Raw genomic sequence first — 13431 nt, 5'->3', positions numbered from 1 at the left:
TGAGATAAGTAGCATGGAATCTATCTAACCTTAGTGACCTGGATTAGCCACTGTTAGAAACAGGATACTGGGCTTGATGGACCTTTGTTCTGACCCAGTATGGCAAATCTTGAGTACTTATGTAAAAGGGAACAATGAGCGAGGTGATAAAATTTGAAGATGACATAAAATGATTCCACTAATTTAGATAAAAAGTGAAGAACAGCAAAAGGACCTTGCATGACTGGGAGTTTGGGCATTTAAATGGCAGATTAAATTTGATGTGGATAAGTGCAAAGAGATGCATATGGGGCAGATTTTAAAAGCCCTGTGCGCATAACGCGTGCCGAGCCTATTTTGCATCGGACCGGCGATGCGCGCAAGCCCCGGACGAGTGTATGTCCCAGGGCTTGAAAAAAGGGGCGGGGAGTGGGCGGGGCATGGCCAGAGGCCTCCGTAGGGCCTCTAGGCTAGCGCGCACAACCTATGCCTGCCCAGAAGCAGGCTCAACTTTAAAAACAAAGGTGGGGGGGGGGGGGGGGGGGTGGCGGATGGAACAGGGAAAACCATCAGGGCTCCCCTAGGGCTCGGCGCGCGAAAGGTGCACAAGTGTGCACCCCCTTGCGCGTGCCGACCCCGTATTTTATAACATGCAAGCAGCTGTGCGTGCATGTTATAAAATTGGGCGTAGATTTGTGTGCGCCAGGTTGCGCGCACAAATCTATGCCTGCACGTACCTCTTAAAATCTTGCCCATAGGGAATAATAATAATACATGATGCTGGGTTCTATATTAGATGTCACCACCCAGGAAAACGATCTTGGAGTCATTGTGGACAATTCTTTGAAATGCTGAGCTAAATGTGGGGCATTGGTCAGAAAAATAAATAGAATTCTAGGTTTTATTAGCAAAGGAATGGAAAATAAATATGGAAGATATCATAATGCACCTGTATCTATCCATGGTGAGACTGTACCTTATATAATACCGATATTCTAAAAGGTAACAATCATAAGTTTCATATGAAATTCATATTTTATAAAAAGGGAAAAATGAAGTTTTATATTTGTAACGTGCTTTTTTGTGTACAGAATCAATATTCAAATCCTTATTTCATCATCCAGATGGAGTAAATATCTGGATGAAAAATAAGGATGGCCATACTGTATGTTTGATATTTATTTTATTTGTCATTTTATGTTATGTCAGACTTTTACTGCTTTTAATTTCATTTTGTGATCATATACATCGCTTTGAAAGATTTTACTATAAAAACTGGAAAGCAATTAATACATTTTATAAATAAATAAATAAAAATAAAATAAATAGTATTAACTCACAGAATCTCCAGTCTTTGCAGAAACAAAATGGCTACTAAGGCCATTTTCCTGGCAAAACCTCTGGTGCTTGTCAGCTTTCACTGTCCGCATATGTTCTAAATCAGCTAAAAGAGAATTCAAAGACAATTTTAATATAGAAATCATTATAGATGGCATAATTTATATTAAAAAAAACAGTACATCAAATTAAAAGCAATTTCTAAAAATCTAAAAGCATATAACAGATAAAATGACAATTTGCTATAAAAACATATTTTTGTGACATATCTATCAAAACGAAGCATTTTGAAAACATGAGACAATGCATTTGTTCAATTGATGAGAATACTCCTTGATGCCCCTGATGAAGTATTATGTGAAACATCGGCTGTGTTGAGCTTGGACTCTATTTTCTTACAAGACCGGTAGTCTTCAGACAGACTTTTATTTGCAGGAAAAAAAAACCTTAAAAAATTGATTTGTCTGCCTTCAAGGTGGATGACTGACTAGTCCAGGTGGCCCGTGCACTACAGGGCACACCATCAGGCTTACTGACACCTTATTTAATATTGTGATACCTTATAGGCCATTTTTTGTCTCTAAGATTGTGACATTTTTCCCTCCTTGGGTGATATTACTAAACAGCCCAGAATTTAAGAAATGTACATGGCAAATAAATCACCAAGAAGTACAAAACAATTATATAATCATCAACGTTAGATAAAATGAGAAAAGCATGAAGTAAGTTTGCTTACCCGTAAACAGGGTTCTCTGTACATAACAGGATGAATAATAGGGATGTGAATCGTTTTTGAACGATTAAAATTATCGTCAGATAATTTCAGATTGTCAGATAATTTTAAAATCGTCCAAAATCGTTAGAGTGCACGATACAATACAAATGCCCCCGATTTATCGTCAGGGGCATTTGTATTGTATCGTTAAATAGGGCGCGGGAAAACCGGCACAGCAAAAAAACCCTAAAACCCACCCTGAACCTTTAAAACAACGACGCGATCTCCAGCTCTCTGGCCACGGCTGCGTTGAGAAATGATAAGAGGCAATTCTGGAGATGAGCATTGATCCCTGGAAGACACGGCGACCAATGGCTTCTAGAAATTTCTGTTCCTTTCCTGGGGGAAAGGAAATGTGAGGTTTTGATCTCCTTGTTCCTTTTCTGGGCAGATTCTACAACCACAGATTGGTGATCCAATTGAGGTTTGTGAAAGCCTGGAGCTGACTGTACGAGATAGGTGGTGTCAGCTTTCCTGTTGACTGGATTAACAGAGCCAGGATGTTCCCATTTCTTTTTGAGGAGATCCAGAATAACCTGGTGGATAGGGATGGAGGTTATTTCCTTGGGAGCATCCAGGTATTGTAGCAACTCCATCATGTGATGCCTATCATCCTGTTCCGTCTGTAATTGGACGGGAACCAATTCAGACATCTCCTTCACAAAAGTTATAAAGGAAAGGTCCTCTGGAGGAGAACACTTTCTGCTTTTAGTAGGTGAAGGTGGTGAAGGCAAATCATCGGTGTCTGGTGAAGAATCATCAGTCCAGGTATCATAGGGATCAGCACCTGCTCCTCTAGGGACTAGAGGAGGATGGGGCGGTGGGATCCCTGAAGGTCCTGGTCTAGGCTCCGAAGGACTCGAAGGAATAACTGGAGGCACCGGTGCATGCATCGAAGGCACCAGTGCATGCATCGATGGATGGCTTGGTGGCGCCGACGGACATATTAGCACCAATGGATGAATCCATGGCACCGATGGCCGTATCGGCATCGATGGCTGAGGCATCGGCAGAACTCCCGATGGAGGGATGCGGAACTATGTTTCTCCTCCCAATGACAAAGTAAGCGGGGAGGGCACCGGAGCCATCAGTGACCCAGGGTCCATGGTGGAAAAGCGGCCATGAGCGTTTCCATCCTCGAGAGCAGCGGTGCCAACGCTTCAGGAATTGGGTCGGTGGTACTGGTGTCTGTGCCGGAGGAACTTGGAGTCGATGCATCGCCTTGTTGATGGCCTTCTGAACCATCCGGTCCAGTTCTTCTCGGAGACCTGGAACAAGCAGCCCCGGCTCCGGAACAGAAGAAGGAGGCAGAAGCATAGCCGGAGGGACCACCGTTAAAGGCGGAGTCGCGGCTCCCGATACCCTGTCGGGTGAGGGTTGCCTCGGTGATCCAGACACCAAAAAGGTCGGTGCCTTTTTCTGGACGGGGTTTATTTGACGGCGGCTCAAACGATGGCGAGGTCGATGATTTCGCTCCCTCGATGGTCCGAGACTTTCGATGCCGGTGGTGATGTTTATCTCTACGATCCCCACGGTCCAGAGGGAGAGTAGAGGGTGTTAAAGGCTGAGAAGTCATTGATGCCGGACGGTCATCGGCCGCAGGTCGATACTGGCGCAAAGTTGACTGTGCCGGTTCTGATGATGTCGATGCAATAGACGGCGTCGGGGTTTGAGCATGGAAGAGAAGTTCCATTTTCTCCATTCTAGCCTTGCGACCTTTTGGTGTCATTAGGGCACATTTGGTGCTCACATCCGAGACACATTACACAGACTTTGTGGGGGGTCTGTGATGGACATGGTGCGATTACAGTCCGGGCACTGGCGAAACCCCGACGCCATGGCCATGAAAAAATTGAGCCGCGGTACAGTCGACGGTTAGTAGGCCGCGAGGGCCAAACTCGACGGTAATCGATGGAAAATGGGTAAAAAACTTACTGGAGTACCACGGCTTGAAAAAGTTGAAGGAGGGACCCCTGTGGGGTAAATTACATTTTAGTTATTCCGTGAGGAAAATTCCTGTCAGGAATTTCTGCAGAGCTCCTTAACCACGTGGCTACTGCTGCGTGGAAAAAAAGAAGACTGAAGGGGGGACCCCTGCTGGCTGCAGGGTTAGTGCCATGTTGGCATGCCCAGTAAAGGCCAGTCAAAGTTCTGGAAACTTTGACAGAAGTGTACCGTGATTGGGCTCCATCTTGTGATGTTACCCATATGTGAGGACTACCATCCTGCTTGTCCTGTGAGAACACCTGTTACAGGTAAGCAACTCTGCTTTCTCTCAAGACAAGCAGGATGGTAGTCCTCACATATGGGTGAGTAGCAAGCTACAGGATGCCCAAATAGAGTGAACCAAAGCGCCCAACGACATGCAACAGGCACAACAACAGGGGTGCTGTTGGTTATGAGGGCAGCCTGAATCTCACAGTGGGTCGGAGGTAGGAAGTTGGGTTTTTAAACTGGGAACAAATTACGTAGGACAGACTGGCCAAAGACGGAATCCTGCCTGCCAGCCTTGTCGAGACAATAGTGAGCTGCAAAGGTATGGAGAGAACTCCATGTGTCAGCTCTACAGATGTCAGCCATAGGTACAGAGCGGAGGTGCACCACTGACGTTGCCATGGCCCTGACCGAATGCGCTTTCACACATCCCTGCAGCGGAAGGCCTGCTTGTTGGTAGCAGAAGGTAATACAGTCCGCCAGCCAGGTGGACAGGGTCTACTTGCCCACCGGAACTCCCAGTTTGGTCTTATCAAAGGAAATAAAAAGTTGGGTGGACTTCCTATGGACTGCAGTGCAGTCCAAATGGAAGGCTAATGTACGTTTGCAATCCAAGGAGTGCAGTGCCTGCTCACCTGGGTATGACCGAGGTTTTGGAAAAAAGGTAGAAAGTATTATGGACTGATTTAAATGGAAATCAGAAATTACCTTTGGCAGAAATTTACGGTGAGTGCGGAGTACCACACGATCGTGGAGAAATTTGGTATAAGGTGGGTATGTAACCAGTGCCTGTAGCTCACTGACTCTGCGAACCGAAGTTTTAGCAACCAGAAAGATCACTTTCCAAGTGAGATGTCTAAGCTCGCAGGAGAGTAGGGGCTCAAACGGAGGTCGCTTGAGCCGTGCTAGCACAACATTGAGGTCCTACACCGCAATTAGGGGATGCAGTGGAGGCTTCAACTGGAGTAAGCCTCTCAAAGCATCCTACAAGGGGTTGCGCCGAAATCGGGGCATCTCCTACACCTTTGCTGTAAGCGGCTATGGCACTTAGATGCACTCGGATGGAGGAAGTTTGTAGGCCAGACTCCATGAGGTGCCAGAGGTAGTCTAGAAACCTTGCTGTGGGGCAGGAAAAGGGATCTAATTCTTTTGTCATGCACCACAAGGAGAATCTTTTCCACTTGGAACAATAAGATTTCCTAGTAGAAGGCTTCTGTGAAGCTACGAGGACCAGGGACACATCGTTAGAAAGGTCAAGTTATTGCAGAATCAACCTTTCAACATCCATGCCGTCAGCAACAGGGAGTGGAGGTTCGGATGACGCAACAGTCCATTGTTCTGCGTTATTAGAGTTGGATCTGTGCCCAGGCGAATTGTTTCCTGGACTGAGAGGTCGCATAGGATGGGAAACCAAACCTGCCGCGGCTAGTATGGGGCTATGAGAATAGTTGGGCCCCAGTCTTGTAACTTCACGAGAGTCTTGCTGATGAGCAGAATTGGAGGGTATGCATATAGAAGACCCGTTCTCCACGAGTGGGAGAAGGCATCCCTTGGAGGTGTCATGCGACTGCAGTGTAGAGAGAATTGGTCTACTTTGCGGTTGTGAATCGTCGCAAAGATGTCTAGTGCAAGTGGCTCCACTGGTGGAAAATTGAGTTTGCTACAGTGGGAACTAGGAACCATTCATGGGCATGAAAGATCTGGCTGAGATTGTCCGCCATCACATTGTCCACGCCTGCTAGGTAGGTTGCTCTCAGTGTCATGGAACGGGAGAGAGCCCAGGCCCAGATCTGCGCCAAATCCTGGCATAGCAGGTAAGAGCCTGTGCCCCCTTGCTTGTTGAGATACCACATTGCTACCTGGTTGTCTGTTTGAATTAGGATTCCCTTGTTGGATAGGCAATCTTGAAATGTGAATAGGGCTTATCGTATCGCCCTGAGCTCCAGAAAATTCATCTGGTGGTTTGATCCTGCTGAGGTCCAGGTTCCCTGGTTTGTAGGTTGTTGACATGGGCATCCCAACCCAGGTTGGAGGCATCTGTGGTCAGCGTGATCTGAGGATCTGGAGTTTGGAAGGGTAGTCCTATCTGAAGCTAGTGAGAGTTGAAGCTGGCTGGTGACGTGGACAATGTGGGATATATGTTGATGTGATTGGGACCATTGGGACTTTAAAGTCCATTGTGTTACTCTCATAGCATGTTATAAAATCAGGGGTCGGTGCACGCAAGGGGGTGCACAATTGTACGCCTTGCGTGTGCCAAGCCACGCTGCTTCCCCCGTTCCCTTCCCCTAGCCTGACCTTCCCACCCCTTCCTCTAACCTTTCGCCCCTCCTAGCCCTACTCTAACCCCCCCCTGACTTTTATCTTACCTTTTGCAAATGCCGGCAGCCTGCCAGCACCCAATCCTCCGATACAGAGGTAATGGCCGCTGTGTCAGAGGGCCCTGGCCCTGCCCCCTCCCCGCCCCCAGACCACCCCTTTTTGCAAGCCCTGGGACTTACACGTGTCCGGGGCTTTACACGCGTCACCGGGCCTTTTTAAAATAGGCCCTATATGTGCAGAAGTGAGCTCTTTTAGGGGCCGATGCAATACAGTGCGCTCAGCCAAGCACACTGTATAACCCACACTCAGACGCGGGTTAAATAGGCGCTAATCCACCCCCTAATGCGGCGTCGGATGCGGAGTGAATGTAATAGCGCTCATCACATGCAAATGCATGTGAATGTGCCCATTACTCATTCACTCCGCATGCAAAAAAATAAATGTGTGTCTCAGATGCACATTTATTGCTCAGCTATTAACGCCTGCCTGGAGCAGGCGTTAATAGCTGAGCGCAGGTAAAAGAAGTACAGAAAAGCAGAAAATACAGCATTTCTGTACTTTTTTAAATAAATAAAAAAATAACTCGGCAGGCCGCCAAACTTGGCGTCCATTTTCATTACTGGCAGGCGGCCGGTTATGAAAACAGTCGTCGAGTTTACTGGCGTCGGTCTTCATAACCGGCAGCTGCGGTGGGGTCGCATTAGCAAGGAGGCGCTAAGGTCGCGCAAGCGATCCTAGCATCTCCTTGATAGCACGACCCCTTAATTTGAGTGTTGCATGGAGCCCCCCTTGCGGGTGCCATGCGCACATTAGGAAAGCGGGCGCTGACATTTCAGCGCCCACTTTCCGCGCTTTATATTGCTTCGGCCCCTTAGATAGCACAATCTTTTCTCAATTACAGTGCCCACTTCAGAACAATCCTACAAACACTTGTTTTCGCCAGTACTGATTACTGCAATGCACTCTTACTAGGACTCCCCAGCTCATCAATCAGACCACTACAAATATTTCAAAATACTGCAGCCAGAATACTAACAGGAAAAAAAAGAAGGGACCATATAACAGAAACTTTAGCAGAACTACATTGGCTACCAATTGAATACAGGATCAAGTACAAAGCCTTATGCACAATACACAAACTAATATATGATAAAGAAGCAGACTGGCTAAATACAGCTCTAAGAGTCCATGTCCCACAAAGGAACCTTCGTTCGGCTAACAAGGCACTACTAACAATCCCTACAGTAAAATCAGCAAAACTAACCCAAGTAAGAGAAAGGGCCTTATCACTGGCTGGGCCCTTTCTATGGAACACAATGCCCACTGAACTCAGATTACAGAGTGACATCAAATCCTTTAAGAAAACCTTAAAGACATGGCTCTTTAAGCAAGCCTTTCCAAAAGAAACAGTGGGGTAGAGAGGGAGAGAGAGAATGAAAAATGCAGAAAAACGCAGCTAAGAATAAATGGCATCACAATATTATAAATACATAATACGGTAGAGAAATAGACCGAAATAAAGTACCTCAATAAACTTTCCCAGACTAATCCATCACTACCCAAACATTTAACTTTATGAATGATATTGTAACCGTTTTTAGTTGGCACTTGTTAGAATGTACGATACCTACCTATATATACCTATTTGTAAACCGTTGCGATGGTACATAACTTAGCGACGGTATAGAAAAGTTTTAAAATAAAATAAATAAATTTTGTACCATTAATTGATTTGAAACTTTAACTTTTTAGTTGTCTGTCTTTGAATTCTTTACAATATAGATGAAATAAAAAAAGAAAAAACTAGCCCAGTCTCCCATGAATGAAACGTATCATTAGTTTCATTGGGGGGGGGGGGGGAGAGAGAGAGGGGGGGGGGAGAGAGAGAGAGACTAGCCATAATGCCCTCATACTAGGTAGGTATTTATACCCCTATATGAGGCCCACCTAATTACTCGAGGTGAGGTGTAGGTATTAGTGTAGGGGTTAGGGGCCACTTTGACATGCAGTGTGATGTACGAACAGAACAGTGCTCTCTTGTGAAGATTTGATTACCTTCGGAGTGAGGAAACTCACACAAAGATGAGATTTGTGCAATGTTCTCTCAACCTAGCTTGATGTTACCCAGGTAGAGAGTCCATATGCAGAATGGAGGAGTAGCCTAGGGGTTAGAGCAGTGGGCTATAAACCAGCTCCTTGTGACCTTGGGCAAATCACTTTACCCTCCATTGCCTCAGGTACACTTAGATTGTAAGCCCTCTGGGGATAGGGAAATACCTACAGTACCTGAATGTAATCCACTTTCAACCGCTAAAAAAGGTTTAGAGAAGTGGAATAAAAAAATATATTGTAAAGGAACTAGTGGAGGAGGTGAAATTGTTGTTTCTGGTAGGCTAGGCACATTTTATAACTTTTTGGTGAGTACACTAGGGTGTTTCTGGTAATTACAGACATTATACAACCATTTTTTTATTATAGAAACAAGCCGTTAAGCCCATTAAAATGGGCGGTGTGTGCAGGCCAGAGCTGTCTATTCCGCACAGTCACAGCTGCTCATGGGCCCATTAAAACGGGCGAGACGTTCGTGGCAAGTCGGTCAGAGCTCTCTTCCACGCAGTCAGAGCTGCTCCCTTCTGCACATTTGTGGCAAAGGTGCGGCACGAATGCGGATGAGAGCTATCTCATCTGCGCAAGCGCGGTACGTCAGTAAGAGCTGCTCTCTACTGCGCATTCGTGGCACATTGGTCACCACTCAATTATATAGCTGATGGTTAGGTAAGGGGTGCTTTTGGGAGGTTTGGAACGCATTATGAGTATTTCCATTATTCCTATGGAAAAATGGTCTTGACTTACAACCAACTTGAGTTACAACCAGCCCTCTGGAATCAATTGAGTTTGTAAGTCAAGGATCCACTGTATTTCCACAGTGCACTTTCTTCTTGGGTTCTATCTGAGAAGGTTGTTTGCTAGACTACCTCAGCTCTGCCAGCCTGTCTTGCCCCTATCAAAACCACAGGGACCAGACTATCTCCGCTCTGCCATCCTGTCTTGCACCTATCAACTTTGCTACTCTGCCTTGCTGCCATACATCAGACAATTCTACTCCTTGTAGTGTTCTTGCCACTATCATGGTTCCTCAGTGTGTTGATGCTAATCTTTCTGCTGCTTTGTCCCTTTATCGGCACCTTGTGGTTTTTTCTGACACCCTTTCTGCTTGCTATGGTCTCCCTTCATTGTGCTGTAGGATGTTGATGCCACTTGCTTGCCACTTTGCCTGTCGTGCTGCCTTCGAAGATTCATGCAACTGTTATCGGTGCTCTCTTTTGAAGCTGTGGTGTGTTTTTGATACTCTCGCTGCTGCTTTGTACATCTGTTAAAGCACTCTTGCCACTCCTGGTACCCCTTTGCCCCTTTACAGTGCCTTAGGCTGTTCATGCCACTTTGGTGCCACTTTGCCACAGTCTAAGTACCTTGGAGCTCTTTTCTCGTTCTGATGATTGCTCCTCAGAAGTTTCATCAGAATTGATAAGAAAACCTCAATTCTGCAGCCAAAAATAGGCTGCAAATACTTCCCCCACTGACTTTAATGGGAAAACGAAAAACGAATGAAACTAATAAATGAATTTGTTTTCCCCCTATGAAACTAATGAAACAAATTTGTGTCCCAGCGAAATGAAAAAGGAAACAAAACAAATTTTTTCCTTCTGCACATCCTTACCAGTTATTCCTATCTACACTGGCAAGTATATATCCCAGCTATCAGAGTTATCTAGTTATAAGATAGCACTCCTTATCCAGTTTACATTTAATTTACAAATATTTTGATTGTCTTTACAAGTGGCTGCCCAAGCTGATGTACAAAATTCATACAAGAACGATATAACCAAAATAAACATGTATAGACAAACTCATACCAAATAAACAAACATAACATATAATCATACATCATAAATAAATAAAACACATCAAAGACAGTTTTTGTTGTCTGCCTCTTTTGTACTCTCCCTCTTGTTAAATGCATAGGCTAGATCACCTCTTTACTGCACCTTTCCATTCCCAAGTCTAATAATTTTATAATCTTAATAGCTACCAATTCTAGTATGGCTGTTGCCTAAACATCTGGCTTACTAGGTCAATGTAGCCGTTCCAGATGGTACCTCATCATAACCAATCAATCAGCCAACTTGTAGCACCAATCTGATCAAACAAGGCATACTTAGCCAGCTTCTAGTACTAACATGTATGCTTTAAAACAATCTTTTGCAATTACATCGCAAAAGGCTCTTCTGATTAAGAATACTACAAGAATGCCACATGGTCTAAAGCCTATTTATTTTATGGGTAAATTTAATTCCAAAACAATATGCTCACAAAAGTTATATTAAGGATGTGAGATGTGAATTTTAACAGTGAGGTGTATTATTTTCATTTTTACCATTATATATCCATTGGAAATAAAGCATACTTTTCAAAAAGCCTGCCTTACTGAAAAGCATTGAGTGTTTCCAAGCAGAACATGGCACTCACGATTTTGTGCAGGTTTTATTGTGTACATTCCAATTTCTCCAAATCTGAAGCTGAGGTAACTGAAGCTGTATTAAACAGTTCCACAGTCTCTATAAGGGTGTTGATTCTATGCTGTCAAATTATAAAGCAAATGCATTCACAAGCATTTAAGGACAACTGTGCTCATTGAGTCAATACAGGAAAAAAAAACCGTAAAACTTAAACTGATTTCCTGAGAAGGGGAACCAACTGACATAGAAAAACTTGTACATTTGCAAATCTAGCAAGTATGCATAATGGTGTTAATTATCAACTGAAAAAAATGCTCTCATACACAATAAAAAGGCTTTATTTAAAAATGATTTTAGATAGCTTTAATTTGTTGACTCCAGAGCTTTTCACTGGTAGATTTTTGGTCTAACAAGGAATTCCTATACTCCATTTATAATGCTTACCTTGGTAAATGTGAAACAATTTTGCCAAATATTGTTGTTCATTAAACATTGCTAACACATTTAGCAAAATAGGCATAAGAAAGAAAAAGTTCTGGCTACTGCTAACATTAATTTGTGACACAGCAAAAAAAAAAAAAAAAAGAATTTTTTTTAAGAGTAATGATTATATCAGCCTAATAGCAGGTTTGAGGATTTCTTCTAATTCATACAGCAAAACCTATGCACTTGGTAAAGAAGTTATATATTTTCTCTCCTCTCATGCTTGTCCAAAATTAGTGACAGTGTGAGCAGAATTCACAGATTCATAGGAATATGACAAGGAGTGGGATATAAATGTGTTTGCTATGGCTCTCAGAATTGTACTGATTCCATCAACTCATTTCACATAGGTCACACCTAAGCCTTGACTAACTTGAGCTATATTAGTATCAGGGACCTAGAAGTGAAAGGCTCTAAAATGCTATGACAATTCCTTTGAGCATCCAGTCCCTGAGTTACTAACAGGCCGATACAGTAAAAATCGTGGGAGAGCGGGCGAGAGCCCGCTCTCCTGGCACACGCACAGGCCACTCTCCTGTGTGCGCGATTCAGTAACAAAAATTATTCAAATTAGGGCCCGCATTAAAAAGAGGCGCTAGGGACACTAGTGCATCCCTAGTGCCTCTTTTTTGACAGGAGCAGCAGCTGTCAGCGAGCTGACAGCCACGGATTCGGAAACAGGACGCCGGCAAAATTGAGCATCTGGTTTTCAACCCGTGAGCCGCGGGCTGATTTAAAATATATATTTTTTAAATTATTTTTAACTTTTGGGACCTCTGACTTAATATTGCCATGATATTAAGTCGGAGGGTGCACAGAAAAGCAGTTTTTACTGCTTTTCTGTGCACTTTCCCGGTGCCGGCAGAAATTAACACCTACCGTTGGGTAGGCGGCAATGTGCGCGTGGCTGCAAATTTTACTTTCTGTATCGCGCGGGAATGACTAATAGGGCCATTAACATGCATTTGCATGTTGCGGGCGTTATTAGTTTCGGGGGGGTTGAACCCACGTTTGACGCGTTATTACCCCTTACTGAATAAGGGGTAAAGCTAGCGCGTCAAAAACGCGTGTCCAAACGCGGGTTAACAGTGCGCTCCGCGAGAGCGCACTGTACTGTATCGGCCTGAATGTATCTGCTGACAAGTGTATTTTGGTGTTGTGGAAAATGGCATCACAAATCACACAAAACATAGATCAGAGGTTATTACATTATATATGTTCTAGATTGGTTTTCTACACAAAATTAAGCGGCAGTTTAGAATAATAGTAGGCAACTCTCACTCAAGCTGCATGTGGTCAAGGGAATCAGTTTTTATTACTAGATGTGACAATTGAAATAACTGTCTGAGAAAATAACTTGAAATTTTTAAATTTTATTTTAACCTCAGCTTTAGCTATAAAGTTTAAAAAGGCTGTCTCTGATTTTAAAATACAATAATGTGCTCTCAGATAATTTCAAAATTATATATAATCATCCCAAAATAGGTTATATAAATGTATATTCTTCAAGCCTCACAGTGGGGGAAATTCTGTATTATGGAGAAGTAATACACTATTTCAAATTTGGGGGCCCACTTACTAAGCTGTGATAACATGTTTTTATGCAATACACGCCAATTTCAGCATGCTATTTGAAAACATGTGTAATTTTCATGAAGCAAGAAATTGCATGTGCAATTTTTTTTTAACAAAAAAAAAAATAGTCAAATGCACCAGGTAATGAGTTGCATAGCATGCAGAAGCAAGCAAAGCAACTCTTTGCAATACAGATGGAATACTGTGGATTGCAAAAAACGTCATTAT

General features: G+C 43.7%; 1 protein-coding gene across 4 annotated transcripts in view; it reads right to left on the bottom strand.

Moving 5' to 3' along the window:
* The window catches only part of RAB28 (RAB28, member RAS oncogene family), a 336848-nt gene that overhangs the window by 77477 nt on the left and 245940 nt on the right, over positions 1-13431 (bottom strand). For all 4 annotated transcript variants that reach the window (XM_029590878.1, XM_029590851.1, XM_029590870.1 and 1 more), the window contains one exon: positions 1320-1423. In XM_029590878.1, the coding sequence (XP_029446738.1) occupies positions 1320-1423 (104 nt within the window). The remainder of the gene's footprint in view (positions 1-1319; positions 1424-13431) is intronic.

This window comes from Rhinatrema bivittatum, chromosome 1 (assembly GCF_901001135.1).
Source record: "Rhinatrema bivittatum chromosome 1, aRhiBiv1.1, whole genome shotgun sequence".
In the NCBI taxonomy this organism is placed as follows: domain Eukaryota; kingdom Metazoa; phylum Chordata; class Amphibia; order Gymnophiona; family Rhinatrematidae; genus Rhinatrema; species Rhinatrema bivittatum.
The sequence above is the reverse complement of the archived record's forward strand: the minus strand, read 5'-3'. Positions and strand labels throughout refer to the sequence as shown.